General features: G+C 31.7%; 1 protein-coding gene across 1 annotated transcript; it reads right to left on the bottom strand.

Moving 5' to 3' along the window:
• Positions 1–475: 475 nt before the first annotated feature.
• On the bottom strand, positions 476–18,336 carry scarb2c (scavenger receptor class B, member 2c). The gene is made up of 12 exons (XM_051092910.1): positions 18,091–18,336; positions 16,214–16,371; positions 14,482–14,626; positions 14,102–14,290; positions 13,501–13,592; positions 13,252–13,371; positions 11,876–12,054; positions 11,681–11,799; positions 7,625–7,698; positions 5,396–5,447; positions 4,352–4,504; positions 476–2,370 (listed from the first exon to the last, which is right to left on the bottom strand). The coding sequence occupies exons 1-12, from the start codon at positions 18,211–18,213 to the stop codon at positions 2,332–2,334; spliced, it is 1,443 nt and encodes a 480-aa protein (XP_050948867.1). The 5' UTR covers positions 18,214–18,336; the 3' UTR covers positions 476–2,331.
• Between the last annotated feature and the right edge of the window lie 815 nt (positions 18,337–19,151).

The following is a 19,151-nucleotide window of genomic DNA, read 5'->3' as shown; positions in this document are numbered from 1 at the left end:
GATAGTGCAATATATTTTTTTTTAAAGAAAACATCAACAAAATGCTCACATGATGAAATAAATGCATATAAACTGAATTTTAAACATGGAAGCAATCATGAACATTCCTTTTTAAAACCTAAATCAGCCTGTTTCCAGCAAACATCATCACCGAGTCTTAATTCATAAACGCACTTCACATTATCATTATACAATTATGAGATTTAATTAACATTTCCACTCCAGGAAAAGAACTTTGAAGTGAAACTGAAATCAGACCACAGTTTCAGATCAAACCCACAAACATCATGCAATAAAAACAAACTAGCAACTCTCAAATTTTCCCTTTTCAAACCTTAAAAACCCAAACCAAACACCTACAAGAATAAAACATGAAATGCAGGACATGAGGTTTCAATAAACATAAACAAATAAACAAATAAAAATTAGTCAGATCAGTGCATGCAAATAAACCAAACACTTGAATGTATTGAGGAAACTGAAACGTTCAAGCTAAATCTTCTTAAAGGAGAAGTCCACTTCCAAAACAACAATTAACAAATAATTTACTCACCCCCTTGTCATCCAAGATGTTCATGTCTTTCTGTCTTCAGTCGTAAAGAAACTTGAACTTCCGAAATATAGTTTAAATGCAGATTCAAAGGGCTCTAAACGATCCTAGCTGAGGATGAAGGGTCTTATCATCTAGCAAAACAATCGCTCTTTTTTTTTCGAAAAATAAAAATGTGTATACTTTTTAAGCACAAAAGCTGGTGTAGCACAGGCTCTGGGATGCGCGTTCACAACGTACTATTGAATCATGCTGAAAGGTCACGCCGAATGTAGGCGGAACTACAGACCCAGTGTTTACAAAGCGAACGTGCAAAGACTAAGAAAGTGCAAGTAAGTCAAACGCTGTTTACAAACAAAAAGCTACAACGATGTTGGATGATTCTGAAGCTGTAGGAGAAAATAAGATGGAATTTTTCACCATACTTTACCTTTTTTAGCCCAAGTACACAGATGATGAACTTAGACGGGAAGTTAGGATCATCTTACCGACTCGGACCTTTGAGTCTCGTTCAGCAAAATGAACGAATCTTTTTTGAGTCATTTCGTTAATTTTAGCAAAATCAGCGTCATGTGACAGCCCCATAAGATGAACAAACGACTCAAAAAACCCGAAGACTTGAAACAGGTGAACTAATTCCAGTACAGAACCTAATAGGATGTTGCGCATGTGCGACTGAACGAATCACTCTCCGAGACGACTCGTTCTTTATGAGTCACATTAAAGAATCGTTCAAGAACAACCGTGGATGTGCATCCGAGAACCTGTGCTATGCGAGCTTTTGTGCTTAAAAAGTACACCAATTTTTATTTTTCAAAAAAAAAATGAGCCCCTCGTTTAGCCCCTTTGAAGCTGCATTTAAACTACATTTTGGAAGTTCAAAATCAGGGCACCAATGAAGTCCATTATATGGAGAAAAATGCTGAAATGTTTTCTTCAAAAACCATAATTTCTTTACGACTGAAGACAGAAAGACATGAACATCTTGGATGACAAGGGGGCAAGTACATTATTTGTAAATTGTTGTTTTTTTGGGAAGTGGACTTCTCCTTTAACTCTGTGGTAATACTATGAAACTTCATTTACTGAACACTGAAAACAAGGTTGTCATTTTAGAGTTTAAATTAGCAATTATGGTCATTATATCATAAAAGTGTTATCAAATGACTCTAAAAACATTATTGAGCCAAAGTACCATAAAAGTCTTGGTTTGCATTTGAGTACATCGCTTAGTATGGCAGTGGAGAAAACAAGTGCAAAGATATTTGGTCATTTTAAAAAAGGATTTAGTGATTAGTGACAAGTTTTAGCAGACTAAAACGTACATTAGTACTGAAATCAGCATGAACTGGCACCGCTGTCAGTTTATTCGCCAGATGAGCTCATTGCAATTGCATAAGTGTATTAATACGGTTGTGATGTGTACAGGTCACATCTATATCTCGAGTGGTGATGTGTAACGTGTTGCATTAGATCTGCGGTCACTCAATTAGTGTTTTCTGGTACAGTATATTGTTTAGTTTTGCACATGAATCTCATTGGCTGATGTAGACACGCCTGCGCTATTGGGTTGTGACACTCAATCAATCGTCTGAAGCATTAAATGCATTAAAAACACATTCGAAAGACCTGGATTTGAGGCCAGGTGACCTGAGACAAACTTTGCACTTTGAGTCTTCTGTCGCATGCAGCGATGCTCCTTGAACCGACTCTGGCCGTCTGAAAATGAAATCAAGCTCAATGTCTCAACACATGTTAGTTCATCACGATGTCTGGGGAGATTATGACGAAAGCAGGGGTTGCCGCTCGGCCTCGGTGCTCTGAGAGAAAACAGGGAAGAAGACAGCAAATGAAGTTACAGTCAGCATTTCATGTGGCCTTGGTGAAGAAATGCAATCGCAGAATGTGTTGCAATGGAAAAAACGATTAAAGCTGGACAATTTTATGCAGTATTGATGTGTGCTGGGTATTTTTTGTGCTTATTCGAAGATCATGCAGTTAACTTGTCAGTGCTAATCAAATGTGACTCGAGTGTCCTGTGCATTTCACATGAAAAGTGCTATATGCATCATAAATTATGGCTCATTATAAATCTTTTTGGGGCTTAACAGGGGAGAAAAATTTCCAAGGACCCCTTCATAATTATAACAGTGATTCAGCATATGTTTACTATAATTTGTACTCTTAGAGTACATGCTATTTTTAATTTCCTAGAATAATTTTTCGGATTTTTCTGGACTCTTTTATTAAATCATTTAAAGTAAACAAAAAGCATAATTATTTTAAATCATAAAACGTAAAGTACATTCTATTGGAACTTCTGTTTTAATTTTTTCTGGAATAATTTTTCTGAATTACAATTTTTCTGTTTTAATTGTTAAATTAAAAGTATAAATATTTGAAATCATAAAAATTCTACAATTTATTACAAGTTGAACAAAACATTTTTAGGGCCCTATGAAATCTGTTTTACTGTTCTCAAATTAAATTTAGATTTTATTTTAATGGTTTAATTAAATTGTAATAATCGTAAAACATGTCTAATCAATTGAACTTATAAAACTTTAACAACTTATTTTATTATATTTTTCACAATAATATATCCATATGAAATTATTTATTTATGAAATTGTATGTTGTCTGTTTAAATATTTCTGAGATTTTAATTTATTAAGTACATAAAACATCAACAATTTAATCATTTAAAATGTAATCAAAAGAAATTTGAACAATTACTTTTAATTTTGACAAAGGTTTACTGCAAAAATTAAAACATGGAATAAAAGTAGTGTGATTATTCCTATATTTTCCTTCCTTTTTTATAACTGTATTATTATTATTTCTTTAAGAAGTACATTCTGCTGTACAATTGTGATTTATTTGTCACAATTTTAAGATAAACTGAACTTTTATTTTGATAAGCTGCGGAGAAGACCTCTGTGTTTAGAAATAGCCTTTCAAAATAAAAGCTCGACTTGAATAGTGAAAAATATATTATGATTGTACAGTAAAATGTCCTTCTTAAAGTAGTTTTTCTCAGTTAGTAATCATTTTTGTTTTTGTCCTTAAACTTAAAATCTTGGTTTGCAAAGAAAAATCCCTTAATATAGCAGAAGAGACAACCTGCAAAAACAGCATGGTGCTTAATGTTTTTTTTTTTAAATATTTCTAAATAGGTTTTTTTTATTTTTATACTTTACATATAAATTTATGCATTTAGAAGATGCTAAACTAAATCAGGAAGCAAGCTGCAGAAGAGGAGAAATCCAGATATGAAAAATATTAATATATCTAAATTATATTTTATTTAAGCTTTCAGTAACTTTGTTACATGCATTTGTAACAAAGTTACTGAATATATATATATAATTTCTAAATAGTTTTTCCATGTTCAGTTTTATTTCAGTGTTTCAACTTATTTCAGTTAATTGTGAAAGTAACATGTCTAAGTTTAGCTTAGTTTAAGTTCTAATATTCATCTAATATTTATATTTTATTTACATGAACATTTTTGAATTTAGCAGATGGTTCATGATCTTAAGTGACTTGCAAATAGCTAATGTTAGTAATTATTTATTAATATATTTACTATTATGATTTTTATTTAATTTTATTTTTTTTGTATACTTTTTTATTTTCTAAAAATTGTTAATTGAAATAAAACTAAAATAAAAAATAAAAAAAACAATAATAATATATATATATATATATATATATATATATATATATATATATATATAATTATTTTATTTTTTTATTAAATTAAAAGTTTTAGTTAAGGAAGCGATGTGAGAGCCTCACCAGTGGCGTCTGCTGTCGGCACATGAACACGATGAAGACGACGCCCAGTAAGATGCCTACACTGATCACTATGAAGGGAATGTTGATGATCACATTAGCCTCAGTAACAACAGTATACAGCTTCCGGGCAGATTCCTCGTCAATAACGACGCTCTGGAAAACAGGATAGCAGCATTTAGAAGATAAGAAGAGACAGAAATGAAGAAAAACACTTTCATATTCCCTGCTCAGTTCCTTTGTTGTTCTACTGGACGTCCTGTCTGATAATGTGAACTCAAAATATCTGCTTTAAAGTTAAGATCTCATTTGACATTGCACTTTTATCCAGAGAAAACCCATCAAATCATCTAATGAGAGTAAACACAAACACAAGTCAAACTGATGCAACACTTTCTCTCTGTCTCATTTAGTCGTTCACGGTTTGTGTCGTTCAAAGGTACATTTAGATTTTGCATCATGTTTGGACACTTTATCTGTTGCACCTTTCACCTAATTTAGCATCTCAAAAAAAAAAGCAAATACACAATCTGTCCATCCAGACGTGATGAAAAAGTCTCGCATTGGGACGTGAAGCAGATGCTTTGAACTTCTTTATCATAAACATGAGTTCAAAACAGTTTGAAAAAAAAAATAAACATGCAAGAAAGATTTTTCCTTTTAAATCCGTCTGGACGGCAACAATAATCAGAGTTAAAATCAGCTAAGCAGCTTTACAGAAAATCATAATGTTAATGTTTATATATCTTAATATCATCATGCCTTGTAGTTGCACTTAGCAAATTAGAGATGAATAATATTATATGGTTACGTTTTGTAAAGATGAATAAACAAAAAAGCAGTTGTGATTTGTTATACAAACTGTATATATATTGATTTATGTGAGTAAAAGTGAGGTTTTTCAGTTCATTTGCTGGGAATTGAACCCTTGACCTTGACAAGCGCTGCGCTCAACTATTTAAACACGTTTTCACATGCAAATAATACTGACATCCTATAAAAGCCTTGCAAAAAGATACTGCTGATGATGATTTTCTAAATCTTTACCTCATTAAGGTACATCACTGGAAACACCAGCGTCCGGATCTTCCCAGTTTGACTGCAAACCAAGAGAGAAAATATGATTTTTATGGTGCTTGAAGATTTTGAGCAGATTTATTATAGAAATCTGTAAAAAATAATATATATATTCTAGTTACTTGAAACAAAATAAAATCTAAAAAAAAAAAAAGTTTTAAAATCAGAAAAACGTTTGTTTCAGCACTATTTCTCATTTTTATTAGGTTGAAACACTAAAATAACTAATACTAAAACTAAAATATATAAAAATAAATAAAAGCTATATAAAACTAAAAACAAAATTATTACAACTTTAACTAAAAAAATTACAACTAAAAAAAACTTAAACCAGAAAAAAAAATAAACAAAAAATAAAAAATAAATAAAATCTCTACAATCAAAATAACTAAAATTATAATATAAAATATTCATTTAGTCCCATTAACAGAAGTTTGAAATGAAATGAATCAATATTTACAATATTTAATGAAAAAAAAAAAAAAAAAAAAAAAAATTATATATATATATATATATATATATATACACATAAACATTAAAAAAACTTTAACTTATTTAAACTTTATTTAATATTTTTGAATTACCAAAATACCTACTGCAAAACTAAATAAATTAAAATTAATACATATAAATAAACTATATATATTTAAAAAAAAAAAAAAAAAAAAAAAGAAAATTAACTATAAAGAACTATATAAACTATCAAAATAAAATCTTATTCAAAATAGTAATTACAACTCTAATAGTATATCAATAATAATAAAAGAACACGTTTTAGACCCATCGGCATATTGATGGGGTTTGAGACGAATGCAAACGGATACAAACACACACATCTCTATGATTTTTAAAAAATATGATTTTTATGGTACATGAAGATGTTTTGAGCAGGTTTATTATAGAAAACTAAAACTGTAAAAATAAATAAATAAATAATAATAATATTAAATTTATTATTATTATATATATATACATATATTAGTTACTTGAAACAAAATGAAATCTAAAAAAAAAAACAAAAAAACAGAAAAATCTTTATATGTCTCATTTTAATTAAGTTAAAAGTGCTTAAATAACAAAAACTAAAACAAAATAAATAAAGAAAAACTATACAGATTTATAAGAAAAACTACAAATTAGAAGTGAAACTGATAAAAATATTAACAAGAAAAATATAAAATCTCTAAAATCAAAATAACTAAATTTATAATATAAAATATCCACTTAGACCCATCAACAGAAGTTTGAAATGAATGCAATATTTATACTATAATATATATATATATATATATATATATATATATAATTTTAGCTTATTTTCATTTTATTTATTTATTTTTTGTTTAAATTGAATTACCAAAATAACTGCTGCAAAACTAAATAAACTAAAATGAATAAATATAAATAAACCATATAGATATATTTTTTAAACAGAAAACAAAAAAAAAAAACTATAAAAATAAAATCCAATTTAAAATAGCAACTAAAACTCTAACAGTATATCAGTGATAATAAAATAAGTGCTTTAGACCCATCAGCATGGGATGAGGTTTGAGATGAATGCAAACAGACACACACACACACACACACATTGGATGCACACTATCAGATAAATGGGACTGTGGGAAGTCAGCTCACAACCATGTGTCACACTGATAATTACAGACAAGGAGAGATGTTTTCCGTTCACACGCTCACGAGGATGATTTATCTGTGCTCTCAGATAGATCGCATTTCAAAACCAAGCCAACAAGCTGTCGGGTCAAGTGGGACATTGAGTAGCGTTGAGTCTCGGAAACCGATCCGCTCGATCACGTCCTAATATAACTCAAACACGCAGCTGTCAATCATTACAGCTGGACTGACCTACTTCAGGTCATGGTTCAGGAGAAACTTATGTAATGAGATCATGTAACCCAACAGTGGGTCTCCAAACAGGCGTTGCCCAATCTGAAATAAATCTGGAGCTTCAGGTCTAAAACAATCTCTTTGAGTTTTACGTTAATAGCCTCAAACTTCTGGAAACAGCATAATTAAATGCACTGAAATAAACTTGGATTATCTTGGATGTGATATTGGTGCTGTGGTTTTAACAGGGGTGTGTGTAGCCACTTTGTTTCTAGTTCTTTCTATTTTCTGGAAAAAATGTTAGCAGTCCATGCGAAACTAACTCGGGTCACCTAAGAGACTCGTCCTCACCTGAACCCTGGGATCTGATGCAGGTAGACGTTCACCTGAACACGCTTCGCACCCCGAAGCAACATTCCAGTGAGCTGAGAACAAACACACACACACACAAAAAAATCAGAAACAATGCAAAAATAACCATTCGACTACTGCTTAACATTATCCAATACTGGGTTTCTCAAATCCCTGGGATTTCGTGAGATGATGAAAAGCTAATTAATTAAATAAATACATTTAAATAAAAACATCAAGACGCTAACTAAAATTAAAATTAGAAAACAAATAAAGAATTTTAAAATAAACAAGATTTAATATACTCGTTATATACAAACACAGTGTTCCTTATTTGCACACTATACTCCGTTTATGCGCAATATACTCTTTATATGTGCACTATATACACACACACTATACTTCGTATATGCACATTATACTCATCGTATACACATTATACTCTTTATATACACAATATACTTGTTATAAGCACACTATACTCCGTACATTCACATTATACTCATTGTATACACAATATACTCTTTATATGCTCACTATATACACACTGTACTTTGTATATGCACATTATACTCATCATATGCACACTATATTCATTATATACACACTATACTCCTTACATGCACATTATACTTGTTATATACACAATATACTCCTTATATGCACAATATACTCTGTATATGTGCAGTACATACACACTATATTTTGTATATGCACATTATACTCCTTATATACACAATATACTTGTTATAAGCACACTATACTCCTTACATTCACATTATACTCATTATATACTCTTTATATGCTCACTATATACATGCTATATTTTGTATATGCACACTATATTCATTATATACACACTATACTCCTTATATGCACATTGTACTTCTTATATGCATACTATACACACACTATACTCCTCACATGTACATTCTACTCCTTATATGCAACCAATACTCATTATATGCACATTCTACTCCTTATATGCACACTATATGCACACTACAATACTCCTTAAATGCACATAATACTCATATACACACTATACTACAAGTTAAACCAGGGATTTTCAAATGTTCTGGAATATATGGAGAATTTTTACTTGTGTTATAAACAATTGCTATAAATGATATATAAAATAATAACAACTTGTCTTAAAATAAAACATGAACTAAATATGTATAAAATCATAAAAGTGTACACATTTAAATATTTGTAAAATAAAAACCATTCAAATAAAAGACTTAAAAATATATATATTTTTAATTAATTTACTTGCACGCCACATGGCCATTAACTAAAGAACTGCAAAATGCGAATGTGTTGTTAAATTATCAAAATATTAACTTAAGGACATATTTTTCTTTAGATTATCATGAACTGATCAATCACTCAAGCATGCAATAATAAAGTGAAATCATGCAAGAATAAAGTAAATACAGTCTATTTTTATGAACTTGAATTCATATGAACCAAACCCGCAAGACCTTCGTTCTTCGACCTTGTGTTCTTCAGAACACAAACTAAGATATTTTTTGATGAAATGCAGGGTCAGAAAACTCTCAGATTTCACCAAAAATATCTTAAATTGTGTTCTGAAGATGAACGAAGGTCTTAGGGGTTTAAAAGGACACAAGGGTTAGTAATTAATGACAGAATTTTAATTGAACTATCCCTTTACAAAACTTAAAAACTCTGTCAGACTGGATTTCACAGAATAGATATTTCCTGGTTGGATTCTGATCACCGGCTGTTTCAGGATGTGAAAAGTATGTTAACACTCAAACATATCTGCTTATCTACCAATTAATCCAGAGGTGTGTGTGTGTGTGTGTCTTACAGCACATCTGCGACCCATTTAACACTCGAACATTTCACCACAATAGTTGGGAAGCTGCATGTGTGCTGGGTGCCGAAGACATGATGGAAACTGATATGACATTTCAAAAAGCTACACACACCTTGCCAGCAATAGAAGAGATTCACGTGCACATTAAAAAAAGCCTGACTCTAACCTTTATCCTTCAGTAGAATCAAATACAATAACAGTATATATGATAATCATTCAGTACCATGGTACGTGGTGGTAGTACCATCTGATACCGTTACTGTAGCACAGTTCCAATCTGTTCCAACTGAACATACAAACACCATAAAACACACCCACAGTAAACTTTACCCTGCTGATCCATGTAGATCCCAGTCATGCAGCAAAAGCACTTATCAAACACACACCATCAGTTATTTAACATGCTCTTAGTGCATGAATAAATGCAAAAATGTCTGATTTTATTGGATGCCTTGAGTCTTTTGTACAAATGGTTTGTAGAAACTTTTTGAATAAAAACTAAACAAACTCCCACGATACACTAAATATCCAAAACACCCACCGGTTTAATTACTAACTACCTGCCAGGAAGTGGGACGCGTCTGGACTAACTGGCAAATCAGATAACATCATCCTAACATCATCTGCTTTATCAGAAAGTGACTCAGACACAAGTGTAAAATGTGTTTGTTCTGTCGGTAAATAGTAGAATAGATGATGTTATTTATTCATTCACTCACTCTGCATTGCTATCAGTCAGAAACGTGAGTTTTATAATGAAACTGAATCTGTGTCTCAATAGTATTGTAGGTCTGTAGCCTGAGTGTGGTGTGATGACGCCCTCTTATGGCAGTGCAGATAAATACACACTCTATACATTGTTTACACTATATACTCATTATATGCACACTATATTAATTATATACACGCTATATTAATTCTATGCATACTATATGCACACTATATTCATTATATGCACACTCATATACATGATTTTCATTATATACACACTACATTCATTATATACAAACTACTCAATACATGTACACTATACATTATATACACATCATACTCATTATACACATGCTATACTCATATGCAGACTATACTCATTATGTATATACTCATACTCAATATACACACTATATTCATAAACGCTACACTCATTATAGCACACTATACTCACTATACACAGACCATACTCGTATACTTACACTATACTTAAGCATATTATACTGTATATGAGTATAGTGTATACATACGCTGTACTCATTGTTTGCATGTATACTCATTATATGCACACTATATTCATTACATACATACACCATAGGCACTATACTCATGGTTTACGTATATACTCATATGCACCCTCTATATTAAATATATACACATATACTTATGCTATACTCCTGCACACTATATTCATTGTTTATTTATATACTCATATGCACACTATGCTCACACACACACTATATTCATATATATACATGCACACTATACTCTATATATAAGTGCTACACTCCTATGCACACTGTACACATTATATACACTCTATACTCATTATTTACATGCATACTCATGCTATACTCATGCACACTATACTCGTTGTTTATAGGTATGCACAATATACTCATATGCACACTATAGTCATTATAAGCACACTATACTCATTACATGCACACATACTCGTTATATGCACACTACACTTTAAGCTAAACCAGGGGTTTTCAAACGTTTCTAAAATTAAAAAAGCATATATATTTTCACATAAATATTAAATGAAAAATATATAATGAGAAAATATTTAATGTGACAGCTTATCTCACATCTGAACATGACGGTGTTCTGTTGTCTGATGCCTGAAGATAATTTAAACTAAAACAAATGCAGGTGTATGTTTATCAACCAAGAGGATCATTTACTGTTTTATCACTGCAAACGTTTGATAAACAGGTGCCGACATGCTCATATGATCTCATACGGAAAGGATTGATGTGCAATAAAGCGTCGATTGACTGCCACTGCATTGCACTTTTCCATGCAGTGTGTAGTGGAAATTCCTTACTTGGAAAAGTGCAATTGCATAGACAAAGCATAAACATCAAACGCATCCGGCTGGTTGTGATTTTGCAGATTCGTGCACAATTTTGTTTTCAGCGAAGAGAAAAAAAATGGCCTTCTGGTTAAGGTAGGTTTACATGTGATTTTCAGCATTTATACAAACATACCGGGTTGACGTCAATGAGCGTCTCGTGCTCCTCCTTGTTGGGATTCATCCCAAACACATCCTGGGCAAATTTGTCGTCTGCCTGGTAGAAGTGAGGCGAGGACATGATGATGGGCGCATCTGAGAAGAGACACAGATGTTAGCAGGACGTCCCGGCATCTGTACAATCACAAACAGCATTCAGACTCTCACTGACCTTCTTTACAGACACTGACGTTGAGGAGGCCGGAGCCAAGACAGTTCCCGGCCGGCACGCAGAAGCCTGCGTTATCCGGGTTAATCGTAAGGTTAGCGAAAACCTCGCTGGGTGGGACGAAACGGAAACCGGAAACCCCTCGTACGCTCACTTCAGACTCAAACTGGGCATATATAGACCTGTCAACACAAACATGCATGAAACTCAAATAAACTGACACCACTGAAAGATTTAGGACTATGATTGTTTTCTTATTTGAGTAAACAAGCAATGACTCTTTGTATTTCATTTTGACCCACATCTCATTTATTTGTGTGACCAATTTCCCTATAAAATATTTCTGGCAAAAGAATTAGTTCTTTTGTAACATGTTTTTATGTTTGATAATCCCTGTTTGATAATCCTGAATAGTTTTACTTGTTCAGAAGCCTGATTTCAATCTAATTAAGGAACCACAGAGAGCAGCACAATGAATCATACGCCTGACCCACATACAGTATGTGATCTAAAGCAAAGATCACTAAATCACTCTTTTAGGAAAAATGCTTTGTCACTTATGATCATTTTCTGTTATACGTTCAGATCCAATATGCTCAATACTGAATCGATAAGAGCATTTTTAAACTATAAACTATAATCTAAACATTTACTAAGTGACTCATCATCATTCACTTTTAGAAAATGTACAATAAAAATTACAATTGATAAAACTTCTTTATACTTCTTGATTTGGCAAGTGAATGTGAATATGCTAAAATATTGTTTAAAAACTGAATATTCATCACATTACACTATATTAATCATATATTAAGATTATACATACATCATATATTAATACTCATCGAATTATCATCACACACTGTACTGTTCAAAAGTTTGGGGTCGGCAAGATTTTTTAAATATTTAAAAAAAAAAGCCTCTTCTGTTTACCAGGGCTGCATTTATTTGATCAAAACTAAAGTAAAATTGTGAAATATTATTCCAATTTAAAACAACTCTTTTCTATTTGAATATATTTTAAAATGTAATTTATTTCTGTGATCAAAGCTGAATTTTCGGCACCATTACTCCAGTCTTCAGTGTCACATGATCCTTCAGAAATCATTCTAATATACTGATTTGCTGCTCAGGAAACATTTCTAATTATTAGCAATGTTGAAAACAGTTGTGCCGCACAATACTCTTGTGGAAACTGTGATGCATACTATTTTTTTGGATTCACAGACGAATGGAAAGTTCAAAAGAACAGCATTTATTTGAAATAGAAATCTTTTGCAATATTATAAATGTCTTTGCTGTCACTTTTAAACGATTGAATGCATGCCTACTTTTAAGTGAAATTAAGATCAGTGTGTTTAAATGGTCTATGTCCTCACCTGCACAGATCAGAGGAGAATATATAGAGTTTCTCTGTTTTTTTGATGATTGGATGGAAAGATGCTCCGTCGGTACCGTTGATCATGTTACACCCTTCTGTAGTCCACCAGTTCAATGTACTGACAAGCAGAACAAATAATCCATTAATCAATCTTCTCTGAGCACATGCTGATTGTGCAACTTGTTCTGAATCCATTAATGAATCTTCTGGAGATAAAACAAGACTCTGAGCTTTCTGCTGATTTTACCTCTGTCCGTTCCACTCGTCTATACGAGCAAAGTCCTGATAATTCTTCTTTCCCGTGAAGACAACATACTCACCATCGTCTGTGCCATTTTTCTGAAAAGTAGTCAATGACATGAGAATGAATTACGAAAACCTGCACAAAACCTGTATTTGTGTAATCAAAAATACAGTGAAACAGTATTACAATTTCAGCTGTTTTGCATGTGAATCCACGTTAAAATGTAGTTTATTGCTGTGATCAAAGCCGAATGTTCAGCATCATTACTCCAGTCTTCAGTGTCATATGATCCTTCACAAATCATTCTAATATGCTGAAACATTTCTGATTATTATCAAACAGTTGTGCATTCAAAGATTCACTTTTGATCAATTTAATGCCTCCAAAATGAATAAACGTATTGAATTTTTATTTTCCGAAAGCCGAACCTAATATTCGGAGAGAGCTACTGACTGATGCCACAAACCTCAAACAAAACACATGATTTGAGTCATTCTTGTCTAACGCACAAACACAGCAAAATGACGCACACACTGAGCTGTTAGAGGTGTAACACTTGTACTAGTAATAGTGACGATTGACAGCACACACCACGGCCACTAACCTTATAGAAAAGTCCAAAGTGGTCGTCTATCTGCAAAATGTTTTTGATTAATTTAAGTAGCGGATCTTCGTAACCCCACAGCAGGTCACCGACCCTGAATGTCCCGAATATGCCGATGCTGTTTGCTTTCATCAAGTCCGAGATGATGCGCCTAATAACTATATTATCTTTGAATTTCTCCATCACAGTCTGAAGACAAAAACACACATACACAGTGCATTATCTCATCTTGGAATTCATTGCTTTATGCAAACATAATTTTTTTTTTTAATTTTGAATTTAGGGTGAAAAGTGACACGCTTTCACAAGATTCACTCATTTAACACTTAACACGCTCTCATTTCTCTGTGGTTTTATTAGGTCAGAGATCACAATCTCACCACTACAGGAATGTCGACCGTTCGGACGATGTCGGCCTCAGATCCGCTTGACATGTTGGGCTCAAACACGTACGTTTTTGGATTGACAGCCGCCACTCTGGTTCCGTTGTCCATAAATTTCACTTCCTCCTTCGGACGATACTCCCTGAAAGAGGAAATGCAAATGTAGTTCTTACTGACTAATGAAAATAACATTGTCATGGAGCGGAGCAATTCTGAAACAACAAATCATGTGATTCACAGTAAATAAATCCTAAAATGTAAAGCGGTATGTGGTTTTTATGAACACAGAGCATCTGATGTGTCGTCAAACTTGTGCAAGAGAAAACTAAAGCAAAAAGTGGTTTGATATAGTTTAAAAAGCTGTGAATCAGTTTTAAATCAGTTTTAAGTTTGAAGCCTTTTTAAAAACAGTTTCAATTTTGATGCAGTTTTAAAAGCATTTCTAGGTTTTAAAAGCTTGACGTTTGAAGCAGTTTTAACTTTAAAGCAGTTTTGAAAACAGTTTTAATTTCAATGTAGTTTTTAAAAGCAGTTTTAGGTTTGAAGCAGTTTTAAATGCAGTTTTAAGTTTTAAAAGCTTAAAGTTTCAAGCAGTTTTAAAGTTATTTTTACATTTTTAAAACTTGAAGTTTCAAGAAGCTTTCATTTTAAAGCAGTTTTGAAAGCAGTTTTAAGTTTGATGCAGTTTTTAAAAGCAGTTTTAGGTTTGAATCAGTTTTAAAAGCTTGAAGTTTGAAGCAGTTTTAAAAGCAGTTTTAAGTTTGATGCAGTTTTAAAATCAGTTTTAAGTTTTAAATGCATGAAGTTTTAAGCAGTTTTAAGTTTGAAGCAGTTATAAAATCTGTTTTAATTTTGACACAGGTTTAAAAATCAGTTTTAAGTTTCAACAGTTTTGAAAGCAGGTTTACGTCAGAAAAGCTTAAAGTCTGAAGCAGTTTTTAAAACCGGTTTTAAGTTTGATGCAGTTTTAAAATTAGTTTTAAGTTTTAATGGTGTGAAGTTTGAAGCAGTTTTAAGTTTGACGCAGTTTTAAAATCAGTTTTAAGTTTCAACAGTTTTGAAAGCAGGTTTACGTCAGAAAAGCTTGAAGCAGTTTTTAAAACCGGTTTTTAGTTTGATGCAATTTTAAAAGCGTAAAGAGTTAAGCAGTTTTAAGTTTGAAGCAGTTATAAAATCTGTTTTAATTTTGACACAGTTTTAAAATCAGTTTTAAGTTTCAACAGTTTCGAAAGCAGGTTTACGTCAGAAAAGCTTTAAGTTTGAAGCACTTTTTAAAAGCGGTTTTGAGTTTGAAGGCGTTTTAAGTTTTAAAAGCTTAAAGTCTGAAGAAATTTTAAGTTTGACAGTTCTGAAAACAGTTTTAAGTTTGATGCAGTTTTAAAAGCAGTTTTAAGTTTTAAAAGCTTGAAGTTTGAAGCCGTTTTTAACAGCGGTTTTAGGTTTGAAGCAGTTTTAAGTTTCAAAAGCTCGGTTTAAAGGTTTTAAGTCTCTCAGACAGAGTGCTATGTGGTTTCTAAGGTTTTTTGTGGCTTCAGATAAACAAATACAGAAGCCCTGAAGTGTTACATGATTCTTAAGAACAGACCATCTGATGTGTCATCAAGGGAAACTGGTACAAACTTGTGCAAGAGAAAGCTACAGCAAAATCATGTGAATCCTCTTCCTGCCTGTCACACATCAAGAGGAAAACATGATGAGCACATGGTTGTAGTGTCACTGTGTCACTGACCTGTACGTGTATGGGCCGATCTGCAGGACGACAGGTTTGTCTCCATTCAGAACCTCTGCAGGATTCGTCAGATTAAAGAAGTAAAACTGCATGTAAACCGGCGGCGGCGGGTCTTCCCACACCGAAAATGCCTCCGTTCCATTTTCCAGAACTACTTGCTGTAAGGGAAAGTGAATTGTGGATAGAAATGACCAAACTTATTTTTACAAACTCAAAGTTTAAAAAACAATTAAGGAAGAGAAACTCATAAAGCTGCTTTATTTCAACAGACAACTTCATAAAATCATAGATTTATATTTCACATCCAACTCCATGTGCATATGTACAAAAGTCTGTGTGCATTTTCTGGACATGGTGTTATTTTGTCATTTGGTATATGAATATGATATTAAATGATATTGATATGTTATTACATTATTTTAGCATATTTATAGAAATTTAATGATGTCAATATTCTTTTAAATTCTAAAAATCTTTAGTCTAAACTGTTTAAAGTGAAATTTTGTAATAATAACACTGAAAAAAAAATCCATAAACAGAATGTAATTGCCATGGTAAATAAATATGGTTTATATTAATGCTTCATAATTTACAATGATGGTATTATGATTGGAAATAATAAAATAATAATAATAATAATAATAATAATAATAATAATAATAATAATTTGATTTATATAATATTGTATATAATAAATACTATAATATTACACAATACATTTTTCGATTTTTGTAAAACATTATATAATATAATCCATAATCTAAATAAAAAAAAAACTGAAAAATAATGCTAGATTATAATGCTCACATACAGAACTGAAATGCCATGGCAAATTAATATTGTGTATATTAAAGTTTCATAATATTAGAAAATAATAATAATAATAATAATAATGTTTGATTTCTATAATATTGTATATAATAAATACTATAATATTACACAATACATTTTTCGATTTTTGTAAAACATTATATAATATAATCCATAATCTAAATAAAAAAATAAAATTTAAAAATAATGCTAGATTATAATGCTCACATACAGAACTGAAATGCCATGGCAAATTAATATTGTGCATATTAAAGTTTCATAATATTAGAAAATAATAATAATAATAATAATAATAATAATAATAATAATGTTTGATTTATATAATATTGTATATAATAAATACTATAATATTACACACGATACATTTTTCGATTTTTATAAAACATTATATAATATAAACCATAATCTAAATAAAAAAATAAAAATTTAAAAATAATGCTAGATTATAATGATCACATATAGAACTGAAATGACATGGCAAATTAATATTGTGTATATTAAAGTTTCATAATATTAGAAAATAATAATAATAATAACAATAATAACAATAATAATAATAATAATAATGTTTGATTTATATAATATTGTATATAATAAATACTATAATATTACACACAATACATTTTTCGATTTTTATAAAACATTATATAATATAAACCATAATCTAAATAAAAAAATAAAAAAATAAAAATTTAAAAATAATGCTAGATTATAATGATCACATATAGAACTGAAATGACATGGCAAATTAATATTGTGTATATTAAAGTTTCATAATATTAGAAAATAATAATAATAACAATAATAATATGAAATATTATATATTATAGTATATAATAAAAATTAAATTAAAATGAGATGACACTTTTTGGAGCACAACACAAACAGTACACACAGACAGTCACAGCAAATATACGAAGAATGTATCATAAAAATTATATGAAAATCACAACTGAACATATGAATCCACACTCATACAGCGCATATACGAAGAATGCAACATAAATATGAAATGAACGTATGAACCCACACTCATATTCACTGACCTCCTTTATTTTGTTGTTTATGAGCTTCTCAAAGACCTGCGTCAAAGCCATAGCAATCCCGGCGATTAACAGCAGAATACAGAGCACTCCCGCACTGTAAACACAGCAGGACCGGAGCCGCATGATTCGGCTCGGTTCGGTTCGGACAGGAACGGACAAAGACACACAGCACCTGAACGGGACTGAGAGTGTTTACATGTGTCAGGGACCCAGCCGCACATACACCGAGTGAGACAAACACTGAGCGGAAAACAACTGTTTGTAATGAGACGCAAACTGTGTGTTCCTGCAGGGGGCGCTCGACGGCTCACTGAGCCAATCCTCCATAGACACCCATTCAAAACTCACGACGGGTTTTGTGCTTTTAGAACAAATGTGTGGTCTGGAAAGTATAATCAATTAAAACACATTAATCAAAAAGAGTTTTACATGACATGCAACAAAAATTACGCTACTTCACTGTGTACGAAAAGACGTGTATTGAAGCTGTCACCACAGTTGACTAACACGACAGCGCTGAGAAAAGTACCAGGCACCACGTGACAGCGCCGTATATATTTCCATTCGAAAAATACATTTTAATTCATATTTAAATTAGAAATATACAATAAAGAATTAAAGTAGCTATTACTATAAATTATTTCTTGTCGCTCGAACCTGATCAATTAACGACACGCCCATATTAGACACGTTTCGCGTTGTTTACCATCCGATCTTCCTTTATTTCTAGTCAGAAATGAACAACCGCCGCCCACTCATGAGTCAGGAACTTTTATAACGTTATTCCCTATATTTATCCTGTGGATGTTCATCAGAAATATTCACTTATTAGTTTCAAAAGACCTTGCTGTAACGTAAATCAGTCTTAACCATGTCGAGTATACACGTTTAGCGTGATTTTTTAAAAGTGTGTAGGAAATAAATCAAATTAATCAAGCTAATGAGCGTAGAACATCTTGAGGTCATATGACCGACCGCGCATGCGCAGCTCGCGATAGCCCATCAGAGTGGAGCAGCTAGCGAGCATAGAGCGTCTAGGAAAAGGCCACGCGACTCCGTGC

The sequence above is a fragment of the Labeo rohita genome, chromosome 21, assembly GCF_022985175.1.
Source record: "Labeo rohita strain BAU-BD-2019 chromosome 21, IGBB_LRoh.1.0, whole genome shotgun sequence".
In the NCBI taxonomy this organism is placed as follows: Eukaryota; Metazoa; Chordata; class Actinopteri; order Cypriniformes; family Cyprinidae; genus Labeo; species Labeo rohita.
Note: the sequence above shows the minus strand (reverse complement) of the source record. Positions and strands in the feature narration are given on the sequence as shown.